This window comes from Borostomias antarcticus, assembly GCF_949987555.1.
Source record: "Borostomias antarcticus genome assembly, chromosome: 16".
NCBI classification, from domain to species: Eukaryota; Metazoa; Chordata; class Actinopteri; order Stomiiformes; family Stomiidae; genus Borostomias; species Borostomias antarcticus.
In genome coordinates this window covers 8694389-8716524 of record NC_140249.1, presented here as the reverse complement: position 1 = coordinate 8716524, position 22136 = coordinate 8694389, and the positions used below count along the sequence as shown (strand labels likewise).

At 43.3% G+C, this 22136-nt stretch overlaps 1 protein-coding gene across 1 annotated transcript; it reads right to left on the bottom strand.

The window, feature by feature from the left end:
* Positions 1-3305: 3305 nt before the first annotated feature.
* wdr43 (WD repeat domain 43) lies at positions 3306-21733 on the bottom strand. The gene is made up of 18 exons (XM_084451199.1): positions 21519-21733; positions 20312-20446; positions 19129-19250; positions 17528-17648; positions 16527-16645; positions 15457-15559; positions 15185-15249; positions 13852-14011; positions 10576-10662; positions 10167-10286; positions 9547-9696; positions 9326-9412; positions 8645-8676; positions 8421-8484; positions 8061-8174; positions 7670-7739; positions 4314-4372; positions 3306-4159 (listed from the first exon to the last, which is right to left on the bottom strand). The coding sequence occupies exons 1-18, from the start codon at positions 21723-21725 to the stop codon at positions 4019-4021; spliced, it is 1956 nt and encodes a 651-aa protein (XP_084307325.1). The 5' UTR covers positions 21726-21733; the 3' UTR covers positions 3306-4018.
* Positions 21734-22136: the final 403 nt, after the last annotated feature.

The window sequence follows — 22136 nt, the reverse complement described above, 5'->3', positions numbered from 1 at the left end:
CTCACTATGAACAGTGTGTATTATTGGCTCTGTTCTGACATCAGTGCACAGTTCATTCCACCACTGTGAGGCCAGGACAGAAAAAAGCCATGGCCACGCCAATCTGCCGTAGGGGGGCTTGGAGCAACTGGGGAACCAATCACCTCAAGGCAGCAGAGCTTGACCACAGCCTGGAGGTCGGAGGGAGCTGTTCATTTGCCCTGTAGGCTCGAAACCACAGTCCTAAACTGGATGGGACAGCGCAGGGAGCCAGTGCAGAGAACAGAGTAGGGAAGTTTTGTGGAAGAGCATGGGGCTGTTGAACACCAGGTCAGCAGCAGCTTTCTCCAGGAGTCTGATGGCCAACGCTGCAGGATGGCAGCAAGTAGGGAGTTGCAGGAGTCCAGGCGGGAGATGACAACAGCCTGGATGAGCACTAGCGACGAATCACAGCCAGATTTCTTTCCTAGCACAAAGTTTGATAAAAGAGATGAGTATTAGCAAAGGCAAGGAGAATGATTATATCAGTGTACAATGAGCTATGATGGGGAATAATTACACTATTAATTTGATTTCCAGGCATGGCATATACATGGCATGCTTACTTGCAATGGTAATAATGCCTTCAGGTAATAACACTATGCTTGATTAATTTGATGTATAATGTGGCAAATGCTATAGTAGCAGCAGCAAGCATCAGCCCACTATAGCTAAATAATGCCAGACAAGATTACAGACTGTAATCAATGTATGAACAATGTCACATTGATCATGCTCAACATTGTTAAAATTGAAATACATCTGAGACCTCCGAACGTAACGTTAGCATTAACTAACTAACGTTAACCCTAAGCCGTTAGCATTAGCTACCGTTAGCATAGCTCCCTAGCCTATCAATATAGTTGATGTTAATATAAAGAAATGTAACATTAGGTAATGTTAGCTAAGTTATTCAACATTGACCCACTTACCCTCTAGATCTTTTCCAACGATGTCCTAAAGTAACCACATGTCATGATCATTTGCATCATAGACATACGTTCATATCTATGATTAGCATGATCATAAGCTTCATAAGCATAGCAAATGTTAACCGACGTCATTACATGACTTCCTATCCAATCAGAGGCAGAGTAGGGCGGGTCTTCCTATGGTCACGTGCTTTCCCGAGCTCGCAGGACTCACGAACGCGCGACCAGCGCGTCCCCGAGGCTCGTGCACAGCACATGTTTAAATGGCTCAATACAGGTATTGGTGGCTTCAAAAACCCCCAAACCCCTAAAACTAAAAGTTTATATTGATAAGATTGGTCTCTGATGCTGAATGATACCCAGAAAAATTTTGTTTTCCTTTTCTAGCCCTATCTATCATCATCCACTAACATGGGAAATAAGGGTTCTTGGGCCGCATGCCTTGATTTTACTTGCAATACCGGGCTTTGGCCACTACGTCAAATGGCTTCATGCGCCGGTGAGCAACTTTCATTGAAATGAATAGGCAGCCATTTTCAATGCCGTCTCCAGTTATATTATACCTCCATGGGTAACATAGGACCCGGGGATCATAGGACCCGGGGACCATAGAACCCTTTTTTGGGGGGAACATAGGACCCGGGGAACAAAGGTTCCTTAAGGTTCTTAATCGGGAGACCCGGCCATTATTTGACGACAGTTGACATTTTCAGAGTTGCCCCTCCATCTCCAGCGGTTTGCCCAGCTGAGACAGGATGATGCCTCATCTCAGCTTCTTTGACAGGTGTGATGATGTATGGATGGAGAAGAATTCTCACCCGAGACCTCGGAATGTTACTTGAACATCTCAAAAATAGTAAGTGCAAAGGCACCAATTACTTTAGAAGCGCCGTGGAAAGGTTGCTCTACAGTTGGTTTGTGCTTACAACAGCAAACGTATTCTTTCAAAAGTTGTCCAACCTCGTTTTTTTTCAAAATGTTTCTCATTTGGGGGATATGCCAACAGCCTCATACAATAATTTTCTGTACACCCATACCATAAGAATGTGTCTGCTTGAATAGCCTTTTAGACTCACTGCATCCCATTTAGAAGTTTGACAAAGGTCATTGGTAAATGGACTGCACTTACATACTGTTTTTAATCAAAAAAACTTCATAATGGCCTCTCATTCACACTCCAATGGTGGCAGCTGCCATGCAAGGCGCTAGCCTGCTCATTGGGAGCAATTTGGGGATCAGCGTCCTGCCCAAGGACACTGACATGTGGACAGGAACCGGGATTCAAAACTCCAACCCTACGATCAAAGGTGCAATACATAGTTGCAAGGGCTTCCTTTCCTGAGCAATATCAGCTTGGAAGAGTAACGGCTAACAATATACCAACAATCTCATGTTAGTGAGTCAGACTTAAGGTCATTGCATGCAAATTATATTTGGTCACATATTGTACATAATGTTAATCTGTCCCAATACTTTCATTACCCTTAAATTTGGGGGAACATATACAAAATATTCAGTAAAACATTTGTGCAATTCAACCTCAATTATTGTAAATCCAAAGTACTAGACTATAGACAAAAAAAAATGCTTCCATCCCAAAACTTACACACTGAACATCCACTTCAGCTACTTTACTTGTCCTGACCACAAAGAGAAGCCATGTCAGTGCTTCACAGTGCAGCCAAGATGTCAAGAGTTCATCTTTGTTCAGACGTGGCAGTTAAAAGGTTTCGTATACATTTTTTTGCCAAGCAAGATTTAAGAGCTGCCATCAATTTCAATTTTACCTCTGCCAACAAAAAGCATTTTATTTCGAGCCTGGCATCAAGTAAAAACTGAGTCGATAATGATCGCAAAGTTGAACCATTTCCTGAAATAATGCATTTGTCTGTTAAGTAGCCTAATGGTAAAGCTATAACTCCAAGCAGCACCAACACTGGTGATCATGGGATCAACAAAACTGGCAAGCTCTTCAGTTACCCCATGAGTGTGATAGTCAACTTTCCTACTACCCAATATTAAATACAAATTCTAAGATGGGATTTTAGAAAATCTGTACACAGGACAAGGTCTGCACGTTTCATGCATGCAATACACCCAGCCAATACACCCAGCCACAGCAGCAACACACCACAGACCATGTTGAGAAGGGCCAAATAATAGATGTTCTAATTAAAACTCATATCCTGTGCATCAGACACAAACCATTTTGAAAACCCATTTATTCACCTAATAGAGCAAAGTTATAATTTTTATTGTGGCTCACTCAGTTATGGGTCGGTTCAAGGTTCCAGACAAAACGACGCACTGCTCAACACGACCGGACAAGGGTGAAAGGACGCCAAGACGACCGGAAAGATGAAATGGTAAATTTAAGGGGGAAAAAAAACAACAACAAAGGGTTCAGGTGGGAGCCTTTACAGGAATTCATTTAATCCAGAGGATTCTGGGGGTAGAGGATCATACAAACACTGCACTATACATACAGATTTACATTGCGAGGGGACATGCTCTATGGCCATGTCTGGCAAGCTCACCTCAACAACAAGCAGTGAGTGGGGTGGGGGGTATTTTGTTCACTAGAGCAAAGGGCACTGAGACCAATCGTCTGACCAGATTTCACTTCCTTTTCCCCAAAACAGTGCACTTGTACACGTCTCCCCCACTCCTATTAAAAGCATTGGAATATATAAGGTTTTTAATGTCTCAGACCTGGCATTTCCATTTCACAAAGGAGAAGTGCACAAGTGTACAACTTGGGCCAAGGGGGTCGAGACTGGGATGGAAAACAAGAGCAGACTGCCTGGATGAGTCTGTGGAAAAACGCTTCCAAATGGTGGGTTTTGTCAGCTTGGTGCGAGTTGGGACACTGCTGCCGTAGGGGCTGGGTCAGGTCGTTGCATGTCCGAGGCCCCACGATCTGCTGTGACTTGTGTTTTGGTGAAACCATTTTTATTCTGATACAATAAAATCATAAGCTGGAAAATAAAATGAAAGTATATATAAATCTTTCAGGTCCGTTTCACTATTTTTTTTTGTCATTTGTATTTTGCTTTGTTTCCCATCTCTCATTCCTCTTCACTCTCATTCTCTGGTTCCATGTCCGAATCTCCATTCACTTTAGATTCTGTCCCTGCGTCGTCCGCCCCCTCTCCTCCTTCCTTGTCCTCGTCCATCGTCTCATCCATGCCGTCTTCCTCCTCCCAGTTCTGTATAGTATAAGAATGGTATTGTTGAACATAACACAAATCTCCCATATTTCACAAAGTTGAATCAAGACTTGGTAGGACTTTCCATGAAGAAAAGCAATTAATGTTGGACATATCAGTTTGGAAAGTACATCAGTCTCATATGAGCACTTACGTCAGAGTCTTCATCAGGAAGACCTTCATCTCCAGAGGCCTCGTCCTCATCTGATGACTCTGAAAGAGAGAGAGAGAAACCAGCCATCAGTTGGCGAGTCCCAGCAGACGCTCCCAGGTCTGAGGGGGAACAGTCATGTGAGGACCATTTCTACTCCATCAAATTGATGAGGGGAGGAGGGTTCGAGTGGTAGGAAAAAATAGAACAGGGGTTTGACTCCAACTTAGGAGGACAAACCCATCAGGTAGGGTCCCACTCCCCAGGTAGGGTCTCACTCCCCAGGTAGGGTCTCACTCCTCAGGTAGGTTCCAACTCCTCAGGTAGGTTCCAACTCCTCAGGTAGGTTCCAACTCCTCAGGTAGGTTCCAACTCCTCAGGTAGGTTCCAACTCCTCAGGTAGGTTCCAACTCCTCAGGTAGGTTCCAACTCCTCAGGTAGGGTCTGAGGCAGTGGTCTTCAATCACCGGGCCCCAGAGGGATTCAGATAAAATAGTGCAGTCTGTCGTCACACTGACGACGACTCCGCCCACTTCGGCGTACCTGGCCTGGTAGGCTAATCTGTCACACCCACAACAGGTGGAGATTACATTTCGCGTGTAGTGCTTGTTGTTTGTTTACTTCGGTCTTGTACGAGTAGCTAGCTGCATGGCTGAAAACAAACGTCGCTGGAGAGCTTCTTCAGAAAGGCCAGGGGAGAGAAAAGGCCCTCAGATGTTGACGACGCAGACAGCTGAGCCCCAGAACAAAAAGAAAGCCTCTTTCAATAGGAAATACCATGAGTCCTACCTCAAATATGGCTTCATTGCGACGGTAAAATGTCTAGTGAGGGAATGAAGCCCTCAAAACTGTTTCGGCACATCAGATCCAGGCCCAAGAATAGAAACTCCTTGACATTGCAATGACGTTGGCATTAAAAGCATGTTTGAGACAACTTGACCTCTGCTGACCTTCTGGATTAAAATCAAGGCCGAGTATCGTGAGATAGCCACAAAAGCACTGAAAACATTGCTTCCATTTCCAACATCTATTTCTGCGAAGTGGTTTTTTTTCTGCAATGACGGCAACAAAACATTTACATTAGGTTATTATAGCCTACACTGGATTATATTATTATAGCCTATATTTTGTATGAATGGCCTGTAGTTATGTTTGTTTTGATGGAATTGAATCGTTTGATGCGTTTCTAATGTTAGGATATTGTTTTTCTTATATGCCTAAGAGCTCATTCCAGAGCGACACTTTTTGTGGATCATTGATTGATTGATTGATACGCAATGTGTGGAGGCACGCATCTGAACTTGATTGTGTAGTTCCTACAGTATATAATTTCCATTATTTAATGTTCTGAAGTTGACTCCCTTGACATGATGCCTCTGTTTGAACAAGAGAATTTAATTGAAAAGAAAAGGCAGTAAAATTGAAACACAGACTTTTAGAAGCTGCATTCTCAGTGCCCCGTCCGTCACCATTACATGGATATACTTGGCTTGCGCTGGATTTTAAATTTATTCTACAGGCCTCCGAATTACACCAAAGTTATATCGGTGAGTGAAACGTCTTATAATATGCCGTAAATAAGGACCAGGTTGTCAAAAACGAGCATTCTCCTTTAAATTAAAGTGTTCTGATGAAGTGGGAATGGTTATACTAAACGCTATATAAGGCGAGGCCTAATTGATATGTTAACTATGAAGAAGCTGTTCCGGTTGTGTTGTGACTCATGGACACCCGACCCACCCCCCTCCAGCAGGTCCGCCAAAATACACTCAATATGAAACTGGTCCTTGGTGCAAAAAAGGTAGGGGGGCGCTGGTCTAAGGGACTGCGCCACACATCCCCAAATCTGTGGAAAGGGTGGGTCAATTTCCGAAGGAAATATAGATAAAATGAAATTCAATTGATTATACAGCAGTCTTTTATGAACTACCTGTTCATGAGCCTGCACTACTAGAGCCTTTGGCAGGGTTATTGGAACGCATCAAAGCCTAATTATTTAATAATGGTGCATTCGTTTTTGGTCGGAGGTGGCAAGTCGCAAGTGGCAAAATACCTACCTCCGACCTGTGTGCATTCGAGCTATAGCGAATGATATGATGATGATATGATATTGACGTCAGCCGGCAACTGGGGGCTGAGAAACATCTGAATTTGCGACGAGGAAGTGCGAGTTCATGCAGCGTTTTATTTAATCATTCCTAGTAGCAAGTCGCAATTTGTCACCTCCCAGTTATAAACGAACGCACCATAAAAGCCCATTTTCTACGCAGCGCTCTGAAGCCATGTGTACAGGGCCGTGATGAGGGAGAACAGAGCTCTGAAGCCATGTGTACAGGGCGGTGATGAGGGAGAACAGAGCTCTGAAGCCATGTGTACAGGGAGGTGATGGGGGCGGTGATGGGGGAGAACAGTGCCCTGCCTGGTGCTTCGCTCAAAAGGGAGGCTATGGGATGGATGAAACGCTGCTGCTTCTGTTGCCAGGCAACAAGTGTTGGTGTTTGCATGCAGTGTATCAGCAAGTCTGAAAAGACTGAACATTTGCCAAAGTTAATCTGGACGACTCAGGGAACAGACATTTGGAAAAGAAGATACGCAGTTGTTTTTAAGTGTCAAAATTAAAAGAAAGTTAACCATCAACTCATATTCCTGCAATGCCTATAGATGTCAATTAACTTCAAACATTTGCGAAAAATAAATCATGCTGGATAGTTTTAGGATTCTTTTGGACAGTTTCATTCTTCACCACAGAAAAAAAAAAAAACTAACTAGCAGCTGTGACCCAGAAAACGGTTTTTGATAGTGTTGGAATGAATAAGATTCAATGATGGAGCAGTTTCTCCAGCATGAGTCTTGTCTACACTACAACGATTCTGAACATGTAAAAGACCAGTCAAGTCATTCTGAGCATGTAATAAGACCAGTCAAGGCATTCTGAGCATGTAATAAGACCAGTCAAGGCATTCTGAACATGTAATAAGACCAGTCAAGTCATTCTGAGCATGTAATAAGACCAGTCAAGGCATTCTGAGCATGTAGTAAGACCAGTCAAGTTACCAGCATAGACTTCTGATCCTACTCAAAAATATGTCCAGGAAACAAATGTTACTAAAATAGTTGAATCACGACAATAATGATAAAATGTTACCATAACAGGAACAGTAAATATGCACAAGGCGACAGACCAAGCTTGGTAACTTTGGTTGGTAACTTTTTTCCCCCCGCCCTCACATATTCTGGGATTTTTAATTGGTTCAGTTAAAACATCAAAGACTCAGGAAGCACTCAACTTTAGAGACACCCAAGGAGAGAAACGGTAGATTGTGAGAAAGGGAAGGAACGGGAGAGAGAACTGCATTTACCCTCTTCATACACCAGCTTGGCTGTGTGGTCCACCTCTGAGAGTGCATTGCTCTTGTCACTTGTCGCCACCTGGTGGAGAACAAATGGAGACGCTTGTTAATCTCAGTGGTCACGAGCAAGTGTGAAACTGTGCTGAATCCACACTTTAAATTGTCTGATGACTTCATTGTCACATTAAGTACAGGGCTGCATATTATTGCGGTGCACCCACATTAGAACTAGTTTAATTTCCTTTATTTGGTCTGATCTGAAGCAAATTAATGCTGAATAAAGAAGAAAATTAAAAGGATGTCAGCTAATATACTGTACTGACCACAGAAAAGACAGACATGTCCTCCTAAGATGATGTGCCGTTAAATACAGCTTGACATGTCGTAAGATGAGACCTACCTGTGTCGTTAGCAAATACAGCTTGCCATGCAGCTTGGTCAGCTTATGGAACATCTTCACCCTGCTTTCAATCATATGGTACAGCATCCCCAACTGGGAGACTATATCTGGAAGCTGTTGGAACAAACCAGTATTCATTAGGGCAGGTAAGATTCACCGATTTGCAAAGGTGCACCGGCATAAAAGTACAAGCCGATGCGTTAAAAAAAGTGAGCACCACATACGAGATGAACTTGCGATGCATCCTTTCTAACATCTTTGCATCAGTAAAATCTGATGTATTTATCTATAGTTATTAGTTATCATCTAGAAAACAAACATTCAGGATCCAATAGACGGCCAGCAATTCCCAGTACTCACCGAAGACAGGTAGGAGGTGTGGTGCATGAGGACAGCCTTCAGCCACTGCACCATGAGCACTGCCCTGTAGAACAACAGATTGTATACAAGTATGAGTGGAACAAGTCACTTGAGGGTACAGTGGAAAACAATTCCTCTACAATTCCATAACCATTTCCCTCATCCATGATTCAAGTTACATAAATATAGTTGAAATCCAAGAGTTACCAGAGTTGTGAACTTACGTAAAAGGATGTCCTTGCAGTCTCTTGGTGAGCTAGGAAAGAAAGGACAAAATACTGAGTTAAGTGGCAACTACGGCTGTCCCGAAGACCATTTTACCGCTTTGAATACTCTGATGTGAACGAACGAATACCGAATACTATTTGTGCTCAACTCCTAGGTGGCAGAATTGCATAGTCCATATCTACCGGTGACAAGCTGAGCAATACGCAGTCACGCAGACAGTCATTCCCTCGTTGTCCAACTTTTACCTCCTGCTACTAGTAGATTGTAAAATTGCTAGATTATATTTGTTCCTTATCTAATCATGTGTGGGTTTATTTTATCATGGCTTGTGACTGTCAGTTTGCCCAAGTTTAGGTTTCAGTTCTTGTTCTGACAAGTAGGTTTCATTTTCACCTTCTAGCTACATCCATAAACTCTGGAAATCCACTTCCAATTCGGTTTTATAAAGGTCTATTTTCTACACGATAAAATACAGTTTTTAACCTGTGTTTTCAATGATGCGGTCAGAGTAACAATGTTGGTATCAGTTTTAAGTCGACAAAAAATGACTTCTCAGAATACTAAACTGATCTCCAAATACCAACATACCGAGGGAATAGTGGAATACTCAAATTACTCAAGCTAGCCCTAGCAGTAACTTATTTTCGTAGTTTCTGCAGAATCCCCAAGACACTCACCTCTTCCACCAATGGCAAGACAGCAGGTAGAGGTAACCGAGCAACAGTTGTTTTTATTAACACCTCTTTCCGGGTCTGGAAAACTTTCTGTAGGGGTTGACGAAAAATAATAATTAAAATCTTCACAAGTGACAAGTGAAGGAGAAAATGTTTCAAAACGTCAGCAATACCAATGGCAGTTAGGCCAATGTCCTTCAGAAAGTAGAGTCAACCAAACTCACATTGAGGATTTGGCTATCCTTGCTTTCTAGGCCCTGCACCAGCAGCACTGCAAAGTTGTCCGTCCGTAGAGAAGGTGTCCCTTTGGTGCCTCCTTTGTCACCAGACACGTGAGTCAGGTCGATCTCTCCTAGTCGCTCCTCTATGGACATCTACAGGGTAGAGGATTGAATAGAATAGCGTTTTAGTCTGAAATGTAGTTTTCTACTTTTTAAATTGATGTGTTTGGGTCAATGTAATGTAATGTACGTGTTGATGCGTCTTAACAGCTCCAGGACCATGACAGAAATAAGTGTTTACACTTTCTCATATCCTTTGGATTCTTGTTGTGTCTTAATCCATCAATACATTCTTTCATTCAACCAACAAACATGTAACTACGCACAGTGCATGGTTGTGCAGATGTGCAGACGGGTGTAGTCGATATGGTTGCCTTGCCAGCCAGCCACAGGACATAACCACATTTCTTACACTAGTCATATCCCTTCAGGTTGATGAAACTGGATAAAGGGCAGGGGCTTATGGGTCGGTTTAGGACTTTAACTGCAATGAATCACTTGCATAAACACTGTCTCTTTGGAATTGTAACAATATATTTACACTTCATTGTAAATGCCATTACCTCTTTGGTGTCTGTGCCTTTTTTCCTCTTCTCTGATGCCTCCACTTTCAGGGGTGCTTGGTGGCCAGGAAGTCCAGGGACAAGCACTTTGCTCTTGGCGTTAACAATAGGAGTTTTCACCTGAAAGAGAAGTAGTTTGGCTACCTGGTCATATATGATCTCGTCTAAAATAACACTTGCAGAGGACAAGTGCTGATCTCTGATGACCAAAGTTAATTTGGCAGGGTGGGAGAGTCACTGTGGAGGTATGAAAGGTAGGGATTTTGAAGGAATGAAGTGTGGACATGTTGCTGTTAAATGGCCTCATTATGTAGCCCATGACATTCCGCACATCATTTTGTACCTCTGATTATTTGTGCCTCTGATTATTTTTGTTTAAGAGTGGGATAGAATGCTAAAATGGTGTTACCTTGGAGACTATGGTTTCCATGGAGAGGGATAGGGTGGTCTTGATATCCCTAGTCAGGCAGATGTGTCTCTCTGCTGAGTTGATCTCCTACAGGAGTAAAGACATGATCAGAGGTGACTGAACATATGCAGATATGCGTCATACACAAACACTTCACTAGCAAACCCCACACTATGGATGAATATTTAAACTTAAAACTAGATATGGGAGATAATATTATTCAAATATCAGGATTTTTCCAGGTATCCAGATATTCAAAATCATCCATTTAAAATTCTGCTGCAGGATTATGCAAATTAGACTTTGCAAAACCCATATAACCTACAAACCCATATAACCGACAGACGGACCACAGGTGGTGAGAACAGGCAGCAACACCTCATCCACACTGAACACCAGCACGGGTGTCCCACAGGGCTGCTGCCTGAGCCCCAGGCTGTTCTTACTGAACACCCACGACCGCTCAGACAAGCACGGCAGTAATCCAATCAAGTTTGCGGACGACACCACTGTGCTAGGCCTGATCTCCCCCAATGACTCATCTGAATCAGCCTTCCTCCAGGTGTCAGACCTATTAAAGGAGTAGTAAAGGGAAAATGCATGTTTAGCCCTGCTTTAAAGTTACGTATGATCATATACAATGGTTCAGATCAAAACGTTGACAAAACTAGCACTTTTGAGAAAGTCTGATAATTGCTCTATCACCGTTTAGGTCATACAATGGATGTGGATGGGCACCGTGAAAAATCATTCAAAAAACATTTCGCCAAATAGTAAGATTCTAGTTCATCTGGAAAGGCTTTTTTAAATATTTAGCATAGAACTATTTAGTCACAGCACATGTGTAAACGTCCGCAAACTAGCCTAACAACATAAACAATAACTACCGTAAGTAGTTCCGCTTCCTGAATCCCCTCTGCAGATTGATCTACACATCTACAACGGTCGCTTCAATACAAGTCAATGGATTTCATAAAATGATCAATAAAACCCTACAGGATTCATACTTTGCGGCGAATTTGATGTCAGAACACCAACGGACACCAATTACCCCCTCGGTGAGCTTCTTGTCTTAGAAATAGAGTTTAACATGTTTTTGAATGATTTTTCAAGGTGCCCAGCCACATCCATTGTATGACCAAAACAGTGGTAGAGCAATTATCAGACTTTCTCAAAAGTGCTAGTTTTGTCATCGGTTTTATCTGAACCATTGTATATGATCATAAGTAACCTTAAAACAGGGCTAAACATGCATTTTCCCTTTACTACTCCTTTAACATTTCCATCGTTTTGACCTAGTAGTGACCTAGTTTTGACCTAGTCAAGACGAGCTGACCCTGAACACTAGCAAGACAAAGGAGATGATTGTGGACTTCAGGAGAGGAGGAAGAAGCCACGCCCCCGGCCCCCATCATCATCAACAGGGAGGAAGTGGAGAGGGTGAGCCACTTCAAATTCCTAGGGATGCAGATTTTTGATGACCTGACCTGGACACACAACACAGAGGCCATCCTTAAGAAGGCACAACAACACCTCTACTTTCTGAGGGGCCTGCGGAGGTGGGGCATGAGCACACAGACACTTGTGAACTTCTACCACAGCATCATTGAGAGAATCCTGACTGGAGGCATTACAGCCTGGTACAGCAACACCACCGCCCACGACAGACACGTCATCCGGAGGGTGGTGGACAGAGCAGGAGATTATGGGTGTGGAGCTTCCAGCCATTGAGGATCTCTACAACCAACGCTGCCACAGGAAGGCCATCTCCATCATAAAAAAACAGCTACCACCTGTAGGCACCATCTCACCGGAGAGACGGAGGATGGCTGAGCATCAGGACCGCGAAGGAGAGGTTCCACAACAGCTTCTTTCCTGACTGAGCAAACTCAACAGCTGCAGTAGACTGACAATAAAGACACCCCCTGATCAGATAAGATCCCCCCCCCCCCCCCCCCCCCCGACCCTTCATCTGGTCTCAGGCCTGGGTTACACCAGCTTGACCCCTCCCCGACCCTTCATCTGGTCTCTCAGGCCTGGGTTACACCAGCTTGACCCCCCCACGACCCTTCATATGGTCTCTCAGGCCTGGGTTACACCAGCTTGACCCCCCCACGACCCTTCATATGGTCTCTCAGGCCTGGGTTACACCAGCTTGACCCCTCCACGACCCTTCATATGGTCTCTCAGGCCTGGGTTACACCAGCTTGACCCCCCCACGACCCTTCATATGGTCTCTCAGGCCTGGTTTACACCAGCTTGACCCCCCCACGACCCTTCATATGGTCTCTCAGGCCTGGGTTACACCAGCTTGACCCCTCCACGACCCTTCATATGGTCTCTCAGGCCTGGGTTACACCAGCTTGACCCCTCCACGACCCTTCATCTGGTCCCTCAGGCCTGGGTTACACCAGCTTGACCCCTCCATGACCCTTCATCTGGTCTCTCAGGCCTGGGTTACACCAGCTTGACCCCTCCACGACCCTTCATCTGGTCTCTCAGGCCTGCATTACACCAGCTTGACCCCTCCACGACCCTTCATCTGGTCCCTCAGGCCTGGGTTACACCAGCTTGACCCCTCCATGACCCTTCGTCTGGTCTCTCAGGCCTGCATTACACCAGCTTGACCCCTCCACGACCCTTCATCTGGTCTCTCAGGCCTGCATTACACCAGCTTGACCCCTCCATGACCCTTCATCTGGTCTCTCAGGCCTGGGTTACACCAGCTCGATTCTCCCCATTTACGGACTTTCAGTTCCCGTTTGCAACTGGCAGTGACACCAGCACACCGTTCGCCTCATGAAAACCCAGGAAGTTTCTAGAAAGCTGCAAGGGGTGTTTTCCTTCTCATTCTTTTTCTCATTTTGATAACGCTGACACACGTTCAGCTATTGTACAGTTCAATTATAACACAATTTTAAAGCCCAGAATGTGATTGTAGGATTCAATGTGATTGCTTGGTGGAAATTGTCAGAGCAAGATTCCATATGAAGCGGAGTCCTGTCTGTGTCCGATACGTCTGGACTGTGAAGAGGCCTTGAGGACTATTGCCTACATTCCAATTCTCATGCACAATTTAGAAAGAACAGTTATTTGTGCTGCTAATTATTTTGGACCTTAACATTTTTACAAAAAAATGAGCATGGAGAAGGTCAGTGGAGCAGTCCGTTCATCCCTAATTTCAACACGACAGCAAAAAAGTTTTTTTTCTCACCATACACTCTTTTCTGTCTACAACACAAGGCCACATGTAGCACATTCCATGTCACTACTCACCACTTTCTCCATAACAGGCTGCAGGTGGTTCCCGTAGGCCAGAAGCAGACTCCGCCGGTCTGTGCCCAGGGCGGCTGCCAGCAGGGGGACCGGCGCTGGGGACTCCTCCACCCCGGACATCTGCACCGTACAGACGGGGGACAGCGGCTTCTTACAGGGTCTAAGGGAAGAGATCACAGATGGGTGAGTGGAACCCAGTGAACATGGCGTAGGGGGGTAAATCTATCTGGGGAGCCAGCACTAACGTCAGCTACATTGTAGTGAGTGTACCCAGTAGTAGGCCTGTAACAATTATTACATAATCGTCAAACTGCGATTTTCTCATGCAATCATGTTTGTTAAACCTTTTTTACGTTTAGACGGAGCAGTGTAGTATTTCATAATGTTGCAGTTCCAGACAGTGTCTGTTGTGTATGATAAATTCAAGAAGCAAGCTAGTTAACTAACGAAGCCTGCAAGTAACTAAACCAACCCAGAGGCTCTGGTCTGGGAACTGGGACTCAACCCTCCTCTCTGATCAGGTTATAGCTCTCTCTCTCTCTCTAATTATTGGCCTTTGAAGTGTAAAAAAAAAAATACACTAATTATTGGCCTTTGTTGAAGTGTTAAAAAAAACACATCAGTAGCAAGAATAGGCCTACTGTAGTTTCCCTGTATGTTTTAAATATATATAAAAACACCACTGCTCAAGAGCCCTTCTGGTACCTAGAAACCTCGTGCCGGGGAATGCTTTGCAAGTGTACCCACCGAGGGGTGAAAATTAACTTTTTGGCTATTTTTTTCAGATAGCCTTCCGAAATCTAGTCGCCAATTGGAAATTTTACCTGCATTTACCTGCATTTGGTCGGTGTTAAATTTCAGCCCTGTACCCACCCAAAAAATATAACTTAGGGTATATATATATATATATATATAATAAGGTCTGCCACTCAATGTAAATAAATAAAAAATCAGACAATTATACTGTTAATCATGATCATTTCTAAGACAATTAATCTTCTAGTAAAATGTGTAATCGTTACACAAATCATTAATATTAGTCTTAATTCATTCATAAAAACAAGCGCAAATTCGCAGGGAGGGACTACGTAAGCAGATCCAATTTCTGTGGACCAAGTGAGCTATAGAGCAGCCAGTCAAAGCTAATAAAACACATTCACTGCTATGCAGCCAGAAACATTAATCATGTTCACTGTGCAGTTGTTTTCACATAGAAAATATATTAACTAAAACAATTGCAGAAGATAACTATTGGAAATGTGTCACCTAAAACGTGACGTGATCGCAGTGAGGTTTCTGGTGGTGATGGGTGGATATTATGGAGGGGACTCACCCATTCAGAAAGTGGTCAAACAGATGCAGCTGCCCATCCTTACACACCACTGCTAGCCTCACCGCCTGGGAAAAAACAACCAATCAGAAGACAGGAGGTACCCATGTTCTCCTCCAATATCCATGTTTGCATGTCATCAATAAATGAGATTAATATGCATCGTCAACCCTTAAATTCTAAAATGTCTTCTCTTTCCATTTTTCTAATATCATGCCCAAATAGCAGAAGAGCCACCGGTCTGCTCATAATGAGCCAGATATAATGGCCTCTACCTCTTCCTTGTTGTTGGAGGAGAAGAGGTCGATGTGCTGGGGCTCGTCCGTCAAGGTGAAGGACACCACTGAGTTCTTGTCCTTTCCATCCTCTCTGACTTGCCTGGTGGGGTTCAGAGGAATAAACAGGGACATAAATAGCCATTAACATGTGCAGTAGCATTATTAACTTGTGTTTTACCTCAATTTACCATACTAATGAATCTTGTCCATTAACGTTCATTTGCCTATTAGTTGGTCATGCAACACTACGTCCCTGACCTGACCTTGGTCAAACAGGACCTCAAATAAAAATGACAAGGAGGACTACGGCGTTCCAAAGGCAGGTGAAGCCAGGTGGGTGAGGGGGCTGTGGGAAGGTGCTCTCTGGCAGAGGTTTCCTGGCTGAGGGGGGTCTTTGGGGGGTGATGTGCATGCAATGTTTTATATTCTTTGCACTCTGACTGAGCTCACTTTTCAGTCGTGGGAAATCTCCCAATATGACAATGGATATGAAGCCAAAATGTTTAAGATACCAATAACCTGTCTATTAATTTTCACGATTACTAGTGGTACAAACCATGGACAATGTAAGAAAGAGGGATGGGCTGCACTTGAAACAAGCTATCAAACACATTTGGAGAGAATTTGAATTGCTATTTTTGTTCTAAATTTTTTGCATTTTGGTACTGGTGATTTTCCTTTGGCTCTGGTTAAAATCTCTTTGGGGGGCCGCCAAAAAATCCTCTATGCAGGAAAAACCCTGTTTGGTCAATGGGAAATATACAAATCCACAAAAACATCCAAAGCACTCTATAGATTAAAAAGCTTTAAAAAGCAGCTAGTTCATGTTAGAACGATTAAAGCAACCAACAACGTTCGGCTTCTCATGGCCTTCATCAGGGGATGACAAAGAGGCAGTTCATAGTCCAGATACCAAATCCTCTCAGACAAATGCCAAATCAGCAGGTAATGAGGTCAGTGCATCTGTAAACACTTATACACTCTTTAAAAAAAGAATAAACAATTTTAACAGTATAAACACACTACCATGCATATTTAAATGTATTTTTATATATATTCTCACTCACCAGACACTAAGAAGTCTGTCGTGGGACGCCCCCGACAGGAAGTACAGGCCATTGCTATTGGGGGGCCTCGTGGTGGCAAAACACAGAGTTGTCACGGCTGTGGAGTGACCAGTGAATTTCTGAAGAGTGGAGAGAGGTCAACAGGTAAGAGGCCATCTTGGACACTAAATAGGAGATTCAAACTTTGAGGTAAATTTCAAATGATAATATACCCACACAACTAGGGATGCCCCGATATGAGCCATCTCTGCCGATACACTGCCGATAGCGATCGTTTTTTTTGTTTTGGTATAGCAGCTGCTATAGTATTATAGGTCTAACATTTTCCATTTACATACATTTCATCCATCAAATTGAGTCCAATGTAGGCTTATCCACATTTTTTCCCCTACCATTTACTCACCATTATGGTAAAATGGACTACACTTGCATAGCGCTTTTCCACCTTAGCGACGCGACCGTTGTAGATATGTAGATCAATCCGCAGAGGGGATTCAGGAAGCGGAACTACTTACGGTAGCTATTGTTATTGTTTATGTTGCTAGGCTACCTAGTTTGCGGACGTTTACACACGTATGTGCTGCGATTAAATAGTTCTATGCTAAAGTAGGCTTTCCAGATGAACTACAATCTTACTTTATGGCGAATTGTCAGAACGCCAACTAACACCTCGGTGAGTTTCTTGTCTTTGAAATTGAGTTTAACATTTTTTTTAATGATTTTTCACGGTGCCCACCCACATCCATTGTATGACCAAAACAGTGGTAGAACAATTCAGACTTTCTCAAAAGTGCTAGTTTTGTCAACGTTTTGATCTGAACCATTGTATATGATCATAAGTAACCTTAAAACAGGGCTAAACATGCATTTTCCCTTTACTACTCCTTTAAGTCCTCACCCACCTGAAAACCTGAGTCCTGAATACATTAAACAGAATTTGGGGACAAAATAACTGATCTCCCTTATCAGACCCTGCATTCAGTCCAGAGGCCCTCACTCACCCGGTACAGCTCCTTGGTCTCGAGGTCCCACATCTTGATGGTCTGTCCGGCGGAGAGCAGCAGCTTGCCGTCGGGACTCACACACAGACTGGTCACTGACATGCGGTCCGCCTTCCACTTACTGGGCACACAGACACATGGGTCATTATGGGCCTCATACAGAACTAACAGCCCCCTGGGGTCACCCAGTAGCCCTCCAACATGGACACGGCCTCGCCTGATGCGTCACTGAAGACTCTGGAACTTCATAAAAACATCACTCCACTGTAGCCATGGTTCGTGATCGCTGAAGCAATTACTGGCAGCAGAGTCTCAGCCAGAAGAGTACATGTGGTTTATTTGTTAATTTGTTACAGTGGATCTCCTTCTATACACCATATATACAAAGACTTCCCGTAGCGTTTAATACGAATTTCAATGTTTCTTTTTCCCTAAAAAGTGAGAACAAATCTCATAAAAAGTTGGTTATTTACTTAAGCAACCAAACAATTACTTTTTTTTTACATTTTATTCTCCCTGTTGCCTCTCAAAAAAAGACAACCAACCTCCATTGCCTGAAATGCAGGAAAGAATGAGACAGGGAGACATGATAGCTTTTAGGGATGCCCCGTCAGAATTTTGTGGGCCGATACCGATCACTTTCCTCAGGATCGGCCGATACAGATACCAATTTATAAAAAATAATACACACAAAAAACGACTTCTCTTAGAATCTTACCCATATTATTGTATTGATATAATGACACTGTCTTTGCTTGCATATTTTTAGATTAAGGTTGCCCATTATTATCACTTATTAACTGATGAATAGGCCCTCAAAATATTATTCTGTATATATCAGATTCAGTAGACTTCATACTTCAGTATACAGTATACCATTCGGACCAATGCCAAGTGAGTAAAAAAAAAAGTAGTGTTTTTTGTTGTGTAATTTTTTTCCGTGACTTTTATTTTGGAATTCCTTGAAAGAAAGCTACCAGACATAAGTTTTGTTTCTGCTTGAGTGCCAACTAGTAGTGTCCTCCATCCTATTTTTAAACCGCAAAAATATCCAAACTACAGCTGATCAGAGATTTCGTTAACAAGTGATTAGTAGCAGCAGCTTTGGAGATATCTGGGCTGTATGAAAAAACGCTGTATGAGGAGATCCTGGGAGAAAACTCGCAGTTGGAATGTATGCTGGACGCTGTTGACATGACGTTATTCAACTGGAGAACAAGCAATGTTACATCCAACAGGATCTGTATTTATACCCTCGTCTGCTGTGGTTAGAGTCACTATTTCATGTTCTGAATTGAATTGACCCACTACTCTATAACATTAAGCTTGTAGCATCTAAGTTTGTACTTATATATATGCCAAGCTAACCAGTTAGTAGACTATTATCCAATAAGGTTTCTTCTAGCCTGAACATCAAACGCAGTCATTCCCCCCCCCCCCCCACCCCGGATCTGCACGATGCATGCGAATGACCCAATTGACAAAAATAAACAGCGATTGTAGCCAAAAGGCGACTAGTTTGCAGGTATGCATATATTCGTTTTAAAATCATTGGTGAGTGTTGCGCCCTCACAAGTACATAAGCACAGCTCTAGACCCACCAGCGCGTCTTTCCAGTCTGGAGCTCCCATTCCACGATGTGCGTGTCATCTGAGCCGCTGTACAGCAGGCCGTCTGTGGGGTGCCACTGCACACAGTTCACCCCTCCACTGTGACCTCCATCCTGAGACACAACACAGAGGTAAACAAGTGCAGGGGAAGAGCAGCGCTGCAGTAACTGGCCTGGACAAGAACACCACGATACATGACTGGAAAACCACGGTGGTGAAACTCAAGGTTTGTTGGGTTTATCATAACACCATCCCCTGACAGCTAGGAACCCCACACACTCCATTAACAACAATGAGCAAGTAGATGCTAAATCTCTAGGGTCCTAAGTAAGGGATAACAGTGACCGGGTGGCCGTACGTTACACTGTGTCCTAACTACACGCGACGCGAGCGAGCATCAGCGACAAAATGCGTTTCATTGCTTTGTTTTCTATTGTTATGTCCTAACTGGACGCGAGCGATGCAGCGCGACGTTTTAACTGCCCTTTTGACGCTCTCCCTGTTCCCATTTTCTTCCTGTCGCTCGCGTTGACAGGCGTTCGTTCTTTAACTGTCTTCAGTTGGGAATAAAGACAAATGACGTAACAGAACAGGAAATTTAACGGTTTCAGTTAGGACAGCAAGCATGCGATGTCGCGTTCTGTTGCTCGCATCGCAAGCAGTTAGGACACGGTGTTAGCCTGCTTATTACACGGCTCCTTACCAACCACATTAATACTAGTAAGACTACTCGTTTTATTTCACCAGGGACATGGTTCTGTGGTCCTGGGTAACGGATGTTTTCGGAGATTGAACATTAGGCTACAACAGCCAAACTGTTATTGTTTAGAATGTTCAAACTTTCAGACAACTTTCATCTGTCGCTCATAGACATCATGTGTTGCCCTTAGCAGCGGTGAAAATTGCTCGTAGCCGGGAATTATCGAGAAATAATTCACGGTAGAACGTGTGATTGTCCAATCAGAATCAAGTATTTTCAGAGAGCTGTGTAATTACAACTGATAATTCACATGCTATAACAAGGTCAGTGTTTCTAATAAAATTGAAGTAGTGTACTGTATTGATCCCTAGGGGGAAATTGTACTCTTGTTTATAGGAATTATATTAGTGTACAACTTATCTATAATATAATGAATATTTTGTGTGTAGTGTGTGTAGAGTGGTTAACACTTACCAGTGTGCAATGCAGGGCACCTTTCACTGTGCTGTAAATGATAACACTGCCCGCTGCTGTACCCAATGCCAACAGGTCCGCCTTCTCGTCCACCTGCCCTACCTCAGATTTCCTCTTCTTCCTCAGAGGCCCCTCCTGTGACATCACAAACACCGATCAACATCACTTGGCAAAACTGTAGCAACGATCTGACAGTCTGACACAGATGTTCCTTGATTCAAAACACACAGAAGGACCATCTTGGATGATATATTTCCTATACTTTAAATCATGGCAGTTCTGAATTGTCATAAGAACAAGTTTCAAAATTAGGGTACACACAGTTAACCTTTATGTGGGTTTAACTTCTAATACTTGTACCTGACAAAGCTGAATCTGACATTTTATGCAGAACTGACTAACGTTACCCTAGTAAGCTAAGGTTACACGAGAAGGGGAATTCTTAAAGGGAAGAAAGGGTTCACGTTAAGTTGCAACGCTGTGCCGACTTTGGGCTTAATTGCTGTCCTGTTGTATCAGACTCCCACATGTTTTTTTAATGCACCATCATCAGCCAACGAAAGTAGCAAATAGCACTAGCCAATTTAGCTAGCTAACGTTATACCGTTGAACGGTAACTAATGTTAACTCAGATATCTGCAATATGCAATTCAAACTCATGAGTGAGTGGGTAACTTAGTCATATGCGTCGTTATGGAACCTAACAATCTCAATCTAAAGTCTACAAATCAGTGGAAGTTTATAACAGGAGAACGTGCGTCATTCCGTTCTGGAATAACGTTGTCAGCTAAATTAGCATAGCATAGTTTAGCTATTCAAGTTTTTCAAATTTTCAGAAAAAAACAAGTGTTTGATATGCAGTTTAAGTACTAGCTAGAATACGACTGATCACTTATAACATTAATTCCCAAGACACGTGCAGCTTCGCTAACGTTACCATGCAAAAGAGACTCGTGGTTTTTCTTCTAGGACCATGTGCGACAAACATGTGCGTCCATGATACTATCTAGTTGCGCTGGCTAGTTAGAACGAAACAACCACCATGGCTTAACACTCGGGAGATAATAATCATACTTATTATATCCATTATTTGTTACAAACGTCTAGGTTAAAAACCGCTTTACAGAGTTCTCATAAAGTTGATTCGCAGCAGGCTTGGTCAGGCCTACGTAGCTAGCTAGCTAACTCCATTGCTCCTACGACATACCTTGGCCGTTCGGCATGGTCCCCAAGCTATGCACGTACAAGTGGCACTCAGATGGGCTGAAGGCACGTATTCTTGGTGAAGTGTTTTACTATCTGTGTTCCAAATACGAAGTCTGCCATCCTGGGCACACAAAGCCAGAAACTGTCGTGATTTTGGTGAGAAAACGCAGGGTAGCCCCGACGAAGAGCTACCACCATCGGCCGCCATGATTGAAGCAGGACTTGCGTCTGCGTGCGTGGAGAAGAACCACGTGTTGTCATCTACGGAGCACACGAGTCGACTGGCATGTCGGTTTCATATACTTTTTTATTGGCTAATGTTAAGACAAATGGGCGGGGCTATACGTTAAACACGGAACAGTCATAACATATAAGACAGAAAGTTCTGAAAATGTTCTCGATCTTTGCTGATAGTGTTAAAAAACAGCTAATGCAACCCAGTATGGACTGATGGATTTTGAGAGTCAATTTGCATCTTTATTGGTTATAATGGTGAGATGAAGATGTAGACGGACCCAATACATCCATGAGACGGACACTTCACTTGGTCGTGACTTTTTCATAGTAGCACAAGAGCGAGATTAAACATATGTATCTTCATATTGGTCCGAGTTTGGGG

Bases quoted from the DNA above. Each gene is read 5' to 3' on its own strand.
- wdr43 (XM_084451199.1), bottom strand. From the start codon at position 21,725: ATGGCGGCCGATGGTGGTAGCTCTTCGTCGGGGCTACCCTGCGTTTTC. The intron at 19,251-20,311 runs GTAAGTGTTAAC...GTTGTGTCTCAG, and splicing joins GTGCCCTGCATTGCACACTG to GATGGAGGTCACAGTGGAGG. The intron at 8,175-8,420 runs GTGAGTACTGGG...TTGTTCCAACAG, and splicing joins ACACCTCCTACCTGTCTTCG to CTTCCAGATATAGTCTCCCA.